The sequence below is a fragment of the Montipora capricornis genome, chromosome 5 (assembly GCF_036669925.1).
Source record: "Montipora capricornis isolate CH-2021 chromosome 5, ASM3666992v2, whole genome shotgun sequence".
NCBI classification, from domain to species: domain Eukaryota; kingdom Metazoa; phylum Cnidaria; class Anthozoa; order Scleractinia; family Acroporidae; genus Montipora; species Montipora capricornis.
The window spans coordinates 17,115,978-17,131,210 of record NC_090887.1 but is presented as its reverse complement, the minus strand read 5'-3'; the positions used below and the strand labels follow the sequence as shown (position 1 = coordinate 17,131,210).

At 40.5% G+C, this 15,233-nt stretch overlaps 1 protein-coding gene across 1 annotated transcript in view; it reads right to left on the bottom strand.

Moving 5' to 3' along the window:
- LOC138049691 (vacuolar protein sorting-associated protein 8 homolog) overlaps positions 1-15,233 on the bottom strand; it is a 34,429-nt gene that overhangs the window by 4,815 nt on the left and 14,381 nt on the right. The window contains 27 exon segments of the mRNA XM_068896095.1: positions 1,520-1,602; positions 1,968-2,046; positions 2,561-2,661; positions 3,163-3,229; positions 3,666-3,755; positions 3,966-4,110; positions 4,331-4,380; positions 5,167-5,256; positions 5,338-5,436; positions 6,185-6,269; positions 6,829-6,911; positions 7,930-7,986; positions 8,449-8,541; positions 9,011-9,089; positions 9,277-9,311; positions 10,020-10,093; positions 10,172-10,217; positions 10,553-10,668; positions 11,571-11,622; positions 11,704-11,793; positions 12,420-12,502; positions 12,788-12,828; positions 13,175-13,273; positions 13,626-13,672; positions 13,996-14,088; positions 14,482-14,528; positions 14,624-14,714. Coding sequence (XP_068752196.1) covers positions 1,520-1,602; positions 1,968-2,046; positions 2,561-2,661; positions 3,163-3,229; positions 3,666-3,755; positions 3,966-4,110; positions 4,331-4,380; positions 5,167-5,256; positions 5,338-5,436; positions 6,185-6,269; positions 6,829-6,911; positions 7,930-7,986; positions 8,449-8,541; positions 9,011-9,089; positions 9,277-9,311; positions 10,020-10,093; positions 10,172-10,217; positions 10,553-10,668; positions 11,571-11,622; positions 11,704-11,793; positions 12,420-12,502; positions 12,788-12,828; positions 13,175-13,273; positions 13,626-13,672; positions 13,996-14,088; positions 14,482-14,528; positions 14,624-14,714 — 2,115 coding nt within the window.

The following is a 15,233-nucleotide window of genomic DNA, read 5'->3' as shown; positions in this document are numbered from 1 at the left end:
AAGTTCGGAAATCTGCCAATAGGCCTTTTTCGATATATTAACATTCAGCTTGAAAGAGAGGTTTAGAGGACAAAGACAAAGGAAAGTGGATGATATGTAAATATTTTTCACATTCATTCCAACGTGTTTCTGTTGTTTTTGTCCTCACTGCCTCACGATCAAGCTGAATATTTTATATTTCGAAAATCGCCTATTCAATACAACCACAGGTAACCCAGGCTCACTGTGTGCGTCACGTAGGTATTAAAATATAAAGAACATATGAGGCGAAGTTTAGGTCTGAAAATTTGCTAGAAAATGGTAATAAAAATCGATAAAACTTACCATGTGGTGAGCTGTTGTTGTCTTTAATACGTACACGAAGTTTCGGGGAAAATGGTCCCCGTTCACCTTCCTTCATAATATAGTGACAAGGTAGGAGACGGAAGCCAGCGTCGGGACTCCGATCGACCCAAAACAAGCACGATTTTTTCCGCGAAAATCAAATCCAGTCGCTAAATAAACACGCCAGGTTCGTGGAATAGGAATTTCTCTAAACCATGAATCCACTGAAGCATCTCCAGGTAGCAACGCGGAGCCACCAGACTCCGTAAAACTTGTAAGTTAACCTGCTAAAATGGCGGCCAGAAAGCGTGGTGCTCACGAAGTGCCCAATTCAAAATGGCACTGAACTCTGGACGCCTGGTGACGAGTATAATAAGTCTCCCTCGAGGGAGGGGAGTCCCAAATTGCTAAAAACAAAACTCACTGAGCAATTAAGGACTCCCCTCCCTCGAGGGAGACTTATTATACTCGTCACCAGGCGTCCAGAGTGCAGTGCCATTTTGAATTGGGCACTTCGTGAGTACCACGCTTTCTGGCCGCCATTTTAGCAGGTTAACTTACAAGTTTTACGGAGTCTGGTGGCTCCGCGTTGCTACCTGGAGATGCTTCAGTGGATTCATGGTTTAGAGAAATTCCTATTCCACGAACCTGGCGTGTTTATTTAGCGACTGGATTTGATTTTCGCGGAAAAAATCGTGCTTGTTTTGGGTCGATCGGAGTCCCGACGCTGGCTTCCGTCTCCTACCTTGTCACTATATTATGAAGGAAGGTGAACGGGGACCATTTTCCCCGAAACTTCGTGTACGTATTAAAGACAACAACAGCTCACCACATGGTAAGTTTTATCGATTTTTATTACCATTTTCTAGCAAATTTTCAGACCTAAACTTCGCCTCATATGTTCTTTATATTTTAATACCTACGTGACGCACACAGTGAGCCTGGGTTACCTGTGATACAACGATATTTAATCGAGTTTCGAAGGAAATAACGCGACTGTGTTGATTTAGCAATTCAGTCCATTTTGAGAGCTTTGAGAAACAAGATTAAACCACTCTCCCACGCTTTGAGCAAATTAACCGGAAAAACCAGAGATTGCTTCAATTAAAATGGAGTTCAATTCCCAAAAGAATATTTCACTCCTTCAACATGGCTGCCGTGACGTCACATGAAAACATTCTGAAAGATTTTCTACCTGCATTATCTTCTGGAGAATAGCTGGAAGCGAAATGTATCCCATCATGCTGTTCAACACGTGCCGGGTTTGTTCCTTGAAAGCTGCAAAAGGTAAATTACAAACTTTAGTTAACCGATTACCGTAATAGTGTCGTGTCACCAAAACCGATGTAATTACCTGGCCAATCACAAGAGAAAAAAAAACAACACCAGCCAATCATAGCTCCGTACATCACAGCCAGCGTGCAGCGCGGGAAAAATGCATGCAAACCAGTCACGAATGAACTGGGTTTAACCTCTGATTGGCTAAGAATGAGGCGCGAGATTTTTAAGCCAGTCATACAGCGCAGAGATGAAATAAAGCAAGGCAATCGAGAACTCACACCACTTAAAACAAAAGCCCTTTTTGATAAATTCTCATTGAAAAAAACTACGCAAGGATTCGACAAGAAAAAGAAACCTCTCACCCAGAAAATATGCACTGGTTGTGTCTATACACTTTCGTTGAGGCGCCATCACTGTTTCGAGAAGAGGAAACCACAAGGCCTGCAAGGATAGCCAACACCTATGTGATAAGTTAACTACAAGCAAACACGAGACGAAAAATTTAATAACATGAGCTTAGTGTGAGAGAATTTAAATTAGATTGGAAGACAAGTAGGACAAAACCTCAGTTGCTCAGTCGGACAAAATGAAAGGAGGAATTGAAAGCTTGAATTGAAATTAATCAAAGGTATGCGCGGCAAAGTACAATGTATGAAATAACAGGAGCGAAACGCCAGGAAATGATTCCGGACCGAATTGGTGATAACAATGAGAAAATAGGAACTTATGGGAAATAAGTCAAAAAGGGAGGTCCAATCTGGAATGAAAGAAACGCAAGGAAAGGATAAAAGGTTCAGACGATGCTTCAATTAGAATCAAGAAACAATAAGTGTTTAACAAGTGACTGTGCAAGGACGTTCATTAGCAGTGTCCTTAGAATCATGTAGTTTCTTTACAGGGTTTTTCCTACAGAAACTTTTCCTCCTTAATTTGTAACTAAAAATCATGGATTTACCTCACGATCAGCTTCCTCAAGTCTTCCAGAGTTTCTTTGACACAAAGGAATAATAACACCTAACAACACTGCCTCCACGTTCGCAGTGAGTTTTCTGATTTCTGAAAGGTCAACGAGGCCAACATTTCAATAATTATTATGATAAAATGATGATGATGATGATGACGATTTCCTATCGGTAGTGCTTACTAAATGCAGGGATATTTTTGCGCGGTTTAAATTTATGCGGAGAAAGCAGAACTTAGCAAGTGCTCTTGGTATCCAAAAAGAAAATTGGGGGTAACCATGCATTTTTCAGAGATAATTAAGCTTTAATTTGGAAAGGAACGCCATACATTGCTTTGTATTTTAAAGCTTTTGGCTGATATTGTTGATCAATTATCTTTGAAAAATGCGTGGTTACCCCCAATTTTCTTTTTGTATTTTAATAACACTTCATGAGATCTGCTTTTCCCGCATATTCAGTAAACCACGCAAAAATACCTTTGAATTAGTAGGCACCGTCCTTAGAACATTGGGTACGCTACAACCTAACAAAGGTTGCATGGGGCACTAAAAACACATTTGGTAGGACAATAAATTCAAAGAAACTCCTCCTATACCGTTTGATGGCGGAATCTCGTGTTTTTCAAAAATATCACAGAGGGTCTTTACTTTCACTTTTAAGATCTGCAAACACAAAAACGTCGTTAGATTTTCAACCAGAAAGAGGCACGTGAAAAGTAAATAAGAAACTAAGAATCGCTTGAGGATGAAATGCTTATAGACCACTCAAGCCTGTCCACTCTTCAAAAGTGGCATTCGTGCTGGTGTTGCTTTCCGAGTCGAAGTTGAGAAATAGTTCTCCTCTGGCTCTGCTAGTAGAGGTTTTAAACTCGTTTTTAACGTCTTCGCTTTTGTTTTGCTGTCTTTTTGCGGCCACGTTTACCGCCTCTATTTTCTGGCTCCGCGAGAAAAACGTTTTGCCGCTTCTCAGTATTTGGTCAAATTTTAACCGCTTCCCGCACTGCCGTTAACAGGCAGGTTATTTAATAGTTCCACTTTTAGTGGCTACAGAGTCTTTTAACGCGTTACAACCTCCACGCAAGTTCATAGACAGTCTTACCTCTAAAAGAAGCTGAAAAGCACCGCTGATGTCTCCAGCCTTCTCAAGGAGATACGCCGTTGCATACGTGTTGTTAAACTGACGAACTATCTGCAAAATAAAGTATTAAACCTATCTTTTTCACTGTATCATTTAAGACTTGAAGCTTCTAAAGATGATTCGCCTGATTTTGGACTGTCATACACAGTTGCAATCTCATTCGCTGAGAAAGCCTCCAAGCTATACTAAGATACTGCAGGTCGTGACCAAACAAGTGCGCCTACTTACGAATGCCTTTAAGAAAAACAGTTCAAACCTTACCGCTAGTGTTTCCTCTAATCTGTAGTTTTCCGTGTTTCGAAGATAACTGTGTACCAGGTCTGGTTGGTATTTGCACATTAGCTCGATGTATTTTTCATGAACTTCAGCATCGGGTGTGTCCTCAGGGCGGATTGTGCCCGTGGATCTAAAACAAACAAAATAATGTATTGCACATCAGTACAGCAGGTCAATTGTTCAATGGCCTGGCACTGCTCAAGTCGCCTTCAGCATCTTAAGTTGGTTGTAATCGGAATGTCATTGGTTCGATTCCTGATAGGAACATTCAGATTTGTATTAGGGTAAATCCAAGTCATTTTCTTCACTAATCCAGAACTGACTAACTGACCGAGAAACTCTTAACTTACTTATGATCGAAGACTCCTTTCAGAAACTCGTACTGTATTGTAGATTGGCCCTGGGAAAAGAAAGCGAGAAAGACGAAAAAACTGTGGCTAAGTAACTAAGGGATAATAAAAGGCTTTGTGATATGCTGCATTTATACAGCTTACTTTCTAAGTGAGTAAATCACAATGAGTTTCCTAACACTGAGCAGTAGGCTAGATCTCGAGAACCGGGGAACAGATAAAGTGCGCAAGGTCTTGTCGTTCATATCCAAGAAGGTTCACGCTTCTTATGGTGAAACGTGACACGGCAAGCAGAAATACTCTCCACGGAGCATTTTTTGTTTGCAAGACAATTTTCGTCTTGCTGTGAAATGCACTGGTAAAACATAAGCATACGCTTTTACTTCTTACTTGCTCCCAGTCCATGTTCGGCCCACATTAAATATTATACCTCGTGAATTTCGCTAATAGGGAGCTTACGAAACGACGACGCCGACGGCAACGACGACGCTACAAAACAATAGGTTTAGTGAGCAAAAACAATGGTTCTCCACGCTCTGCACGTGCGTTTTACATTTTGGTACATTTCTTTGCTGTCATCTCCTAAATGACGACGTGAAATGACCAAATTCAAGGTTTTGTGGAGGACGTTAGCACATGACGATGAATTTTCAGTTCTCTCTCTACGCTTCCAACCAACTCGTACCAGTTTAATTCCTCACCAGTTACTACACATTTTTAACGCGAAACGACATGAAATAGTTTCGCAGTGATATAAATAACGCGAACTCGTATTTTTAAATGAAGTCCTCGTAGCCGTCGTCGTCCTCGTTTCGTAACTGAGCTCCCTAATATACCTCCACCTGACGGACAACAACTGTCAAAGCATTTGGAAACTCTGTCACTATCATGTGCGCTGTTTTGCCACAATCGATTGAGAGAAAACTCTGAAAAAAGAAGGAAAATCATCAATGTAAGCACATACACTCAATGATTAAGATATTTTCGGTTTCGTCCCTTTTACTGACCTGCAAGCTGTTGAGTGAGGCTTGCTTCAAATCGTCTCTTTCCAGGTCTGTGTACACATCTTCAGTCATAACATCATGAACATAGGAAAACACTTGGTGCTGTTGGAAAAGTGGAGCAAGATGAAATCGTTTGGTTTTTGGAAATTATCTGTTAGTACGAGTCTTCCCTGATATGAAGGGGTAGTTTCTAAAGAAACTGTGGTGCTGCGTCGGTGGGGAAATAGTATACAAAAATTTGGTTTATCAACGGAGTTGATAATGTAAATTGGCCACCGTACAGAGATTCTAAAAGCTGACGTTTCGAGCGTTAGCCCTTCCTCTGGATTCGCTCTGACGAAGGGCTAACGCTCGAAACGTCAGCTTTTAGAATCTCTGTACGGTGGCCAATTTACATTATCAACTCCGTTGATAAACCAAATTTTTGTATACATCTTCCCTGATATGCCATCTAGCCTTGACTTCCTAGACTTTCCCCTTGGCATCAAGAAAGTAAAGGAATGCTTTGCAAGTGGGGCGGCTCTGAAACTGCGCGCGCGCAGAATCCGCAAGAAGCGAACATGGAAAAAAATCGTCTCCTTCGCACTTTTCCGCGACTTTGCCACCGACATCATGCGTACGCCTCCGCCGCAAAAATTGTTTTTGCCAGCAAACAATCCCTCCTGCTGCGAAGGCTAAAAAGAGATTTTGCAGACACCAAAGTAAAGGTGGCAAGTTTCTGTCGATGCTGGGGTGGTGGGTAGACAAACAAGAAGAGCCAACTACGAAGAGGAAATCTGTTCATTGAATCGTAAACTTTCGTTCTGAAATTGGGACATCAAAATAATCCAATGAATATTATATTCCCTACCTCTCTAAAGGAATCTCGAAAGTAACAAGACAGCACCTTGGGGAACTGTCGTTTTCTCTCATACAGCATTTCACAAACACGATAGCTGAAACAACAACAGTTAATCGGCATTAAGTGAGTATTACGACTTCTTACTCCTGCTTTTGAGTTTGTAGGTTCTCTATTCAGCAACGTGGTTATTCTCCGCGTACTCGACGGGTCTTCCCCTCTGATCCAAAATCAACAGTTGATTTTATTGATTTTCTGTCTTAACACAAGTGTTCCAGTGTTAAAACAAGTGACACTTGCGTTCAATGAGCTCATTATGTATTCCTTGAACCTGCTGGGCTGTCACGCTATTTTAGCCTCGCTTTGAAGACTTAGAAACCTTGAGACACCAGTGACATAAAATGGCGCCTAGTTTTTTCACTTACAACCGACTAATTGCACTCAAGGTAATTCTTGACGTGTAGAGCTAAGGATGAATATCTCTTGTTGGGTTGTCCGTCCTATGATATCATTACGTTTTACATTTCAAGCCGGTTTGTTTGAAATCGTAGTTTTGACGTACTCTCAAATACCCTTTTTGGACCAGATGCCTTTGAGGCCGCTTTCAGTTTGTTGGTCCTCTGAAAGCAAAAAGCTGCCATTATGAATGAACTTACAATTTAGCGTTTTCCGCAAGAACCAAGATCCTGGAATCGTCAAATTGCTTGAGACCACCGGCATTCCAAAGTTCTAACAAAGCCTTGAAAAAAACAAATGGGGTCAAGCAATCAGTTTTCAGAAGGAAATGCTACCGTTTAAAACAGCATGAACAAAAGTAATTTGCAGTTGCTAGTGTGGCAAATATGCAAAGGTTTGTCATAAGATGGTAAATGGTGCCATCTTCATCTTGTCATCATTATCTTTATCGCCACCATTTATATCATTCATTACTATCATCATCGCTGTCACTATCTCCGTCACTTTCATCGTTCTTGTCATTATCGTCATCATCACATCACCCGGGGGGGGGGGGGGAACTTCCTTATATGGGCTATATAGTTATGTGCGGCCCCAAAAGGTATGGTTTTTTAGCCGTGTTAACGTTGGTCTGAAACAGGGTATGGTTTGTTTCACTCAAGTCTTAAATTGGGTATGTCTTTTAAAAGACATTTCTTCTTTATCATAGACCGTATTCATAAATGGCGGCTAATTAATTATTCTTTTGTCTTTATGCTAATCATCCTATCTAGCCTCGTAAACACGAGCAAAATTCAAAAGAATTTTTGTTCCAAAGTGAGGCTAGTTAGGATGATTAGCATAAAGACAAAAGAACAATTTCTAGACCGCCATTTATGAATACGGTCTATTAGGCGATAAGACCATCAACAAAAGCCTTTCTCATATTAATACACCAACCGTGTAACAGCTGAAATAGGTCTGAAATAAGTATCAAATTTTTGGTCAGGTTTGAAATAGGGTAGAGAAAATCGCAGATTTTGGTCTGAAATAGGGTAAGGGTTTCAGGAAGCAGACCTCCCCTCCCCCCCCACCCAATTTTTCTGGGAGTACCCCCCCTCCCTCCCCCCGGGCATCACCATCATAGTTGTCGTCATCATTATTGTCATTACACCATTATTGTGAAGGGGCTCCATCAATTCTTTGATATCTGCAATAGTGACTGCCACAGTCCAAGATTTGAACTGCTAAAACAATCCTTACAGCGCACCCTTTTCTTTCAAAACTTGTCATCTTTTTACTTCTGTTTTTTAGAAACTCACTTGCTGTCTTTCTTCATGTCTGGAATCATCATCAGGGTTTGCAAGATACTCCAAAACCTGAAGAGAAACCAGGCAAAGTTATTGCAGATGTTTGCTTGGTCATCCCATCATATCATCTTCTGATAAACAACCTATTCCACTCGAGCTTAAAGCAACTCCAGCGAAAACGTCCAAGTTGCACCTATTTCTTTGCTGTTTCCTCCAAAACGGCAACGAGAAGAACGTCATGCGAGATACAATTTGTCAATCTCAGTCGAAACTTCATTTAAATCATCATCTTCGGGTATTTATAGTGCGTGAATAGTCGCGAATTGATTACAATCGAGAAAGTAAAGACTATTTGTTTATACATGGCAGTATTCTAAAGCTAGCAAACCATACGTGTTTAGAAAACCAAATGGAAGGAGGAATCTAATCGGTTACTTACGGAGTTAGTGTTGAATTCGGATTCATATTTGGTGATCAGAAAGGATTTGGAACCCAAGGCATCTGATCAATTTACCACCAATTTATAATTACCTGTTCAAACAAGATTTTGTTGACTTGTATTCTGTTCTCCTGTTTTGCCATCTGTCGCGCAAGAAATGTGAACAATGATCCAACTTGACTGGGCTGTTTGTAAAATACACAGAGACGTTTCAGGAATTAAGGAGACGTAAAAAAAACACCCAATGGAGCGTTTTGCTCACGTGACTAGCAGCCACATTGGATTACTGAAACAAAAGAAAGTATTTGCAAAAAATAGAGGGGGAGGATTTGTGTTGACACACCAACATGACAGCCGTGACGTCATACGAAAACGCTCTCTCTATAAAGGTGCAATTGTTGATGCAATAATAACTTAACTCGAAAGATCAGCCAACAAATCTATTAAGGCGGTAATTCGACATTCATCCGCTCGTTTCATAAAACCAAAATTTCCCACTGGCGCAGCACCACAGTTTATACAGAACCTAACTTATTAATTCTCTTGCCCCTGTGTCAACCTTGAGGTCCCTGCCTTCGACAGTTAGGCCGTTAAAGATGTCAGACCACTCGAAACACAGCTATGACTTCCTAGCGAGGTTTGGTGATAACTTACTAAAAAGCCCGTATCCTGGACCATTACATCAAGGAGAATATCCACCAGAAATTGTCTGCGTGTGACACCATTAGGAACACTGCAAAGAAGCAAAAAAACTGGCATATGCGACGAGACAGAAATATGACTCGCCTCATTTTGAAAATTATTGGACCATCACTTGTACCCATTAATTACGTATTGTATTGGAGATCATAAGATTCCCTTCACAAATTGGAAGTGTCTCAGCGCCTTTACTTCACTAGCTAAGAATGAGGATAACCTACTTAAAATCATTGTCGAAGTCGTTTCGCTCAAAAGCCTGAAACAGAAAATAAAACAGAATTAAACAGGCCCATTCAACGGCAAATTTACTAAATAATGGAGAGAAAATAAGCAGCGACCAAGTTGACGAGAAAAAGAACGAATGCTAACATTAAATTTAACGATCAATAACGGCGGGCTAAGATGTACTTGTTACAGAAGCATAACAATTCTCTAATCCTATTCTATCTTTTTGTCGATATCTGTGGCTAAAACGTAACAATGAGCTAAAATGAACTGTGACAAATTCTATTATTCAGAACAGCCGTAGTTTTGCGTTGGTCGATTGCGTTTGGTCAAGCGAAAGGTCTGGAGCGAGGGTGAGAACGACGAGAGAGACTAGGGAGAGACACGCCTTGGCGTGTGAGGCTCACGTGCGAGGCAAGCGCGCGAGAATTCGCGTCTTGAAAAACGACTGTACAAACTCCTTTGGCAAAACGCAAATTTCATCCTGACGTGTACGGTAAACACGATGCTATTAAATCTCTCCAACGACTGTACACGCCCTGTACGCGCGTTTTAAATTCGGCACCAGTTTAGAACTGTAAGTACACAATTTGCATCGTGAACAACTTGGAATGATGACGAAATGATTATAATAACACAGGAGACGTTCTCGCAGCCGTTCTCTTCCATTGTTATACTTCCTCGGCCTGTTACTCGAGCCACATTAACACAACTTGCTATGCAACATAAGATCCCTTACCATTGAAAGTACATTCAAGAATTCTTGAGTGTCAAAGTGTAACAGAACTCGAAGACGGGGATAAGAAAGTTCACCTGAAATGAGAAAAAAAAAGAAACCGAATGAAATTATATTTCAACCTACTCATTCGTTCCGATCGAAATGTCGCTTACTTTCAAAACCATCTGTGGTGCTCTTGGCCGTTATGCAGTTGAAAACCTACGAAAACAAAACGAAAGAAACCCGGAAATGAGATAAAGAGTTGTACTAGCCTTGCATTAACCAATATAAAAAATACCATAATACTCTTTGTTTGTCCCTCCAAAATTTTGCATAAGCATTGTTCTTATTTTCTCTTGGGACTTATAATGGTCCAAAAGAGACTGGAAACAATGCTTATGCAAAATTTTGGAGGGACAAACAAAGAGTATTATGGTCTTTTTGACATTGGCTAATTCCAAGTGGCTGAAAAGGAGACAAGCTAAGACTTGGTTTCAATCCTCTACTGAATTAAGCCTATCGACCCCAGCAGTTTTACTAAACAACATTCGCACCTCTTTCTTTACTTCTTAAGCGAGGTCCTCTGGAATGGAACCAACGGGGTAGGCCTGTCCAGCCAGACAACAGCTGATGTACACTAAGAGCTTGTTGCCCAAAGACAAATCAGAGTCTGGAAGAAACAATTTATAGAGCGGTTTTCAATTGAGTGTCGAAAGTAATTAGATAATTACTTTGGTTTATGATTACTTCACTCAGTGATTGGTTCAAAATTCTCGCGCCATTTTTTCATCCAATCAGAAGTGAAACCAAAACCAATCGTGGCTCACGCGTGCACATTTTCCCGCGCTTTGTGTCGGCTAAGTGTAATTACTTCGTGTTTTGATTGGTTTACTGGATTGTCTCCGTCCTTTTTGATTGGCCAAAGTAATTACTTTGGTGTTGGTTTTACGACACTCATTTGAAAACCGCTCTAAACACCCATGAATGAATTAGATAAGAGTGTTGATCCATCACTTTGCGGTCTCGCCCCAGCACAGTCACAAATGGATTTATTTTTAGATACACTTTGCGCGCGAAACAAACAAAGGGCCGTCAATTTTAGCCAATCAGACAGGAAAAGCCATGTCACGCGTGAATGCGTCTGCCATGCTTTTTTTTTTTTCAGAGACATGACAACTGATTTTCGCGGGAACGGGTATTCTAAAAATAGACTCATTTGTGACTGTGATGGGGAGCCAAGGACAGAGAAAAACTCTGACAAACTCTCTCCACCCTGGTCATAGTTCTTCTCTGTTCTTGTGTGGGCCCATTTCCATTAGTAGGGCTAACGCTCACATGGTTCATATGGGGTAGAAAACTAGCACTTCACATTACACTCTAATCAGTTAATTCAGTTAGGATATACTTTGTACAATGTGAGCAAGATGGGGATATCGCGAAATATTTAAGATAACGTGAAACAGTTAAGGTAAGTGGCCTTTTTTTGCCGTCAGTAAAAGTCAGGGGAAAGAAAATCACTGGATCGAAACAACGCTGCATTGTGGCTCTGTAATAACACATGCAAGACCTCACCTAAAAGCAACGCCCGGGATTGAATTGTGTTCTTCAAAACATTGATCAGTTCCTATAGCAAAAAGGACGACAACCATGTTTAGCATATGAAAGACTTTTAGACTTGCACTAATGTAGCAACCACGAAGAGTACCTCCAGTGGTGTTGTGTAATCACGCATTCCTCTGTTGTATACATAGAATATTGCATCGTAAAGACCATGAGCCCAGCATAGCTTCACCATCTACGAAAAAAAGATAGAACAGCCTAGAAAGTAGGTTTCAAGGAAAAAAGAAACTAAAACGCATATAAATCACTTCAGAAATAACTAAAACCGATTCTCATCAAATGCATCACCTGAGTCGTGAAAATTTACTTTCTTCCTTCTTCGTTTTTAAATTAAATTTTTATTAGATCATTTTTAAGAAACAAAACGCAAATTACAAATACGCACAATAGAACCCTACTAGAAGTACGGGAGTTTTTGCCAGTGTACATTGCAGCGTCAATTCACTTTACAGTACAAAGAAAGGAAAAACAAAGAAAAAACCCACAGACTCGATCACCTACACAAACAAAACTCGCGTAAGAAGGCCCAAGTTTTCTTCTTAAAATTGTCCAATTCCTTATTTTTTTACTTTCTAACTTGAAACACATTTTTACTTCCACTGCATATCAGAAATTATACGGTAGTTACTCGATGTACTCTTGTCCGGGCACTAACGACAAATACAACAGCAACAGATTTTCAGAAGTTTCCATCGAAACGATCTAGTGCGGCTGAAGAACGCTCACAGCAAACCAAATATACCAGCACTTCCCAAAGTGGTGTGAAAAAGGCAACTTGCCACAGCTGTATTTGTTGCTTACTTGATGAATGTCCAGATTTGTCACATCAAGATGCAAAAGACAAGATTCCACTTCTTCGAGTTTGTTCCGCTGTTGATAATGTTCTGTAGCAAAAAAAAGTCAAAATAAGCGTGCGTTCCACTCAGCCTTAGCCCCCAAAGGGCTTTTTCTGGTACAGGAATCGCCAAACCCAATGCAATTTAAAAATATCTCAGGAGCAGAGATGGCGTACTGTGGTGATAGCACTCGCTTCCCACAAAATGTGGACTGGGTTCGATTCCCAGACAAGGCGTCATATGTGAGTTTGTTGGTTCTCTACTTTGCTTCGGTTGCAGGTTGTTTATTAGCGCTCACTTTAGGAAAGTTCCAGTTTTTTGACCCAACATTACCTATGAATTCTTTCATTACTATTGGACTCAGAGAAGTCAATCTGGAGAAAAAAAAACAGAATAAACTGTAAAAATAAAATAACCGGAAATTAGTGTGGGAAAGAACATGAACATCAGTTTTCCAAGGAAAAAGTTTAAGGATGCATCCAGGATTGGTTATCTCTACTTCCCTATGAAAGGACCCCCGTTTCTCAAAAGTAGCTTAAATGCAGTTCAGTTTCGCCCAATGTAGTTTCCATATGTACAGAAATGCGGCAATAAAGTGTCCATCCAAAGGCAAGAGTTGACTACTGTCCAACAACCGAGCCTTCGATCAACGACAATCCAGATATAGAGAGGCCATCTTTGATTCTATTTATTTGACCTATTGCTTTAATACAAACTTACTTGTCCGATAAAATGTGAGGTTCGAGGCTTTCTAAAAACACGACTTTCCCAACAGGATCTTCACTGAACTTGTCGTAAATTTCCCTTAATAAAAGATCCCTGAGAACGATACAAAGAAGATGGTGAGCCATTATATATCGCGGTATACGTGACCCCTCAGAATTTATGAATATCATGACTTTGTCCATGGTGAAAAGTATCAGAAACAAATTTCATGCATGTCTGAGAGAAAACGCCCTAGCTGTGATGTTGAATTTTGAATAGCCTCGGTGCAAGAACAGAGTAAAGCTTCTTATCTTTCTGCAGAACTGCTGTAAGATCAGCCTAAGCTACATGACGCAGTTTCATATCTCCATAAACTTCAATACATCATCTCACAAGCAGCTTTCCTAAGCTCTGTGCGGAGAGCATTTTATAACTGTGGCAACATCATAACGACACACTCACTCACATGTTTTTTATGGCAAGGCTGTATTTTATAAAGACTGGGACCATTTCCTGTTACAAAAAATAACGAAAAAACCATTAACAAAACTGATAAGAAACTTGATTGGTGAACCCATGGGCACTTTTTAGGTAGGCTCATTTTTATTGGTGTTTTCTTCATCGTGTCTGATTGGATTATTCTTCGAATCTGCCATATAGTGGCCTGCTAATTTTCTCAAAATTACACACGATAGAGTCAGAGTCGGAAAAACAAATCCTTCTGTTTTTCTCTTGATCAAACCTTTCCACTGGAAAACTTACGGGAACATTGCGCATGCATGCTAAATATTAAGAGGATGACATTGGCCGGCTTTGGTTAAAAGAAAACATGTTACCTTAAAGTAAGTTCTAAGTTCTTCAACATCTTTAGTCTTGGGACAGCTTACAAAGACTGTTATATCTACGAATACCAACAGCAACTCCTCAATCTAAACAAGTAAGAAGGCTTGTTAGAAAGTTTAACGAAAGAATGACTGGAATAGTTCCTGATGCGAACAATTTCACTCCTTGGCCACTGCTAGAACTGTTCTAATAGTTTACTCGCATTTTGTAAGAAAAGATCTGAGACTCAAAGTTGGGGAAAAGGAGGGAGGGGGAGGGGGGGGGGAAGGAAGGGAAACAAACGCAGCCCAAGGGTGTGGTGGGAGCTTTAATTACCTGCAGGTGTAAGCAGGTTAGGAAGTTGGCCAAGAATTTTGGATGTTCACTACGCAACATCACTGCACATCCAAGTTGATGTAGAAACCCAGTACCACTGAAGTGTGTACTCTAGACGCGGTTTGTCGTCTAACAAAAACAGATTGGTATCAAAGACTACCAACCTGTGCAGCAACTTCTGCTGTTCTTTGTTCTTTGCTCCCAAGCAAACCTGTCAAACGGGAAGAATGAATGGGTATTGTAATAACTTGGTATTTACAACAAAATCGACTTAAACAGAGATAGAGTGACAGAAAAAAAACTTGCCTATAACTGCCATCGCTGTGCCATTGTAAAAAGACAAAACCAGTTCTAAGGCATCAAGAAAGTTATTCTGTTTCACGAAAACATCAATCCGCTGAAATATGAAAAGAAATACCGGAGACATTATTTTTGCACGCGTTAGCAAGGGTTTCGTTTTGCTGGTGTACAAAGCAAAACCAACCCAAAACGCCTTCACTATTCCCGATGATATTGACAGTATTTAAATTCGTCTGGCAGAAAGTTGCTGTGAGGCAAAGGAAAGGAGAGAAACTTTATTCAAGTCTCTAGTTGTTCTAGCGCTGCAGCACAAATTGGGGACACTGTAAACTGAAATCAACAAATTAACGCAAATCAAGTCAAATGTAGGTTGGTTTTTCAGGAGAGGGGAAAACCGGAATACCAGAGAAAAACGTCGTGAAGCAGAGTAGAGAACCAACAAATTCAACCCACATATGACGCCAAGTTTGGGAATCGAATCCGGTGGGAGGCAAGTGCTCTCACCACTGCGCCATCCCTGCACCCCAAAGACAACTGTATTCCCGTGTCGTCTTCTCATTTATTTTCCTGTCGTATAGTATAGAACTGCGTTAAGTTTTCATTGCTGTATTTAATG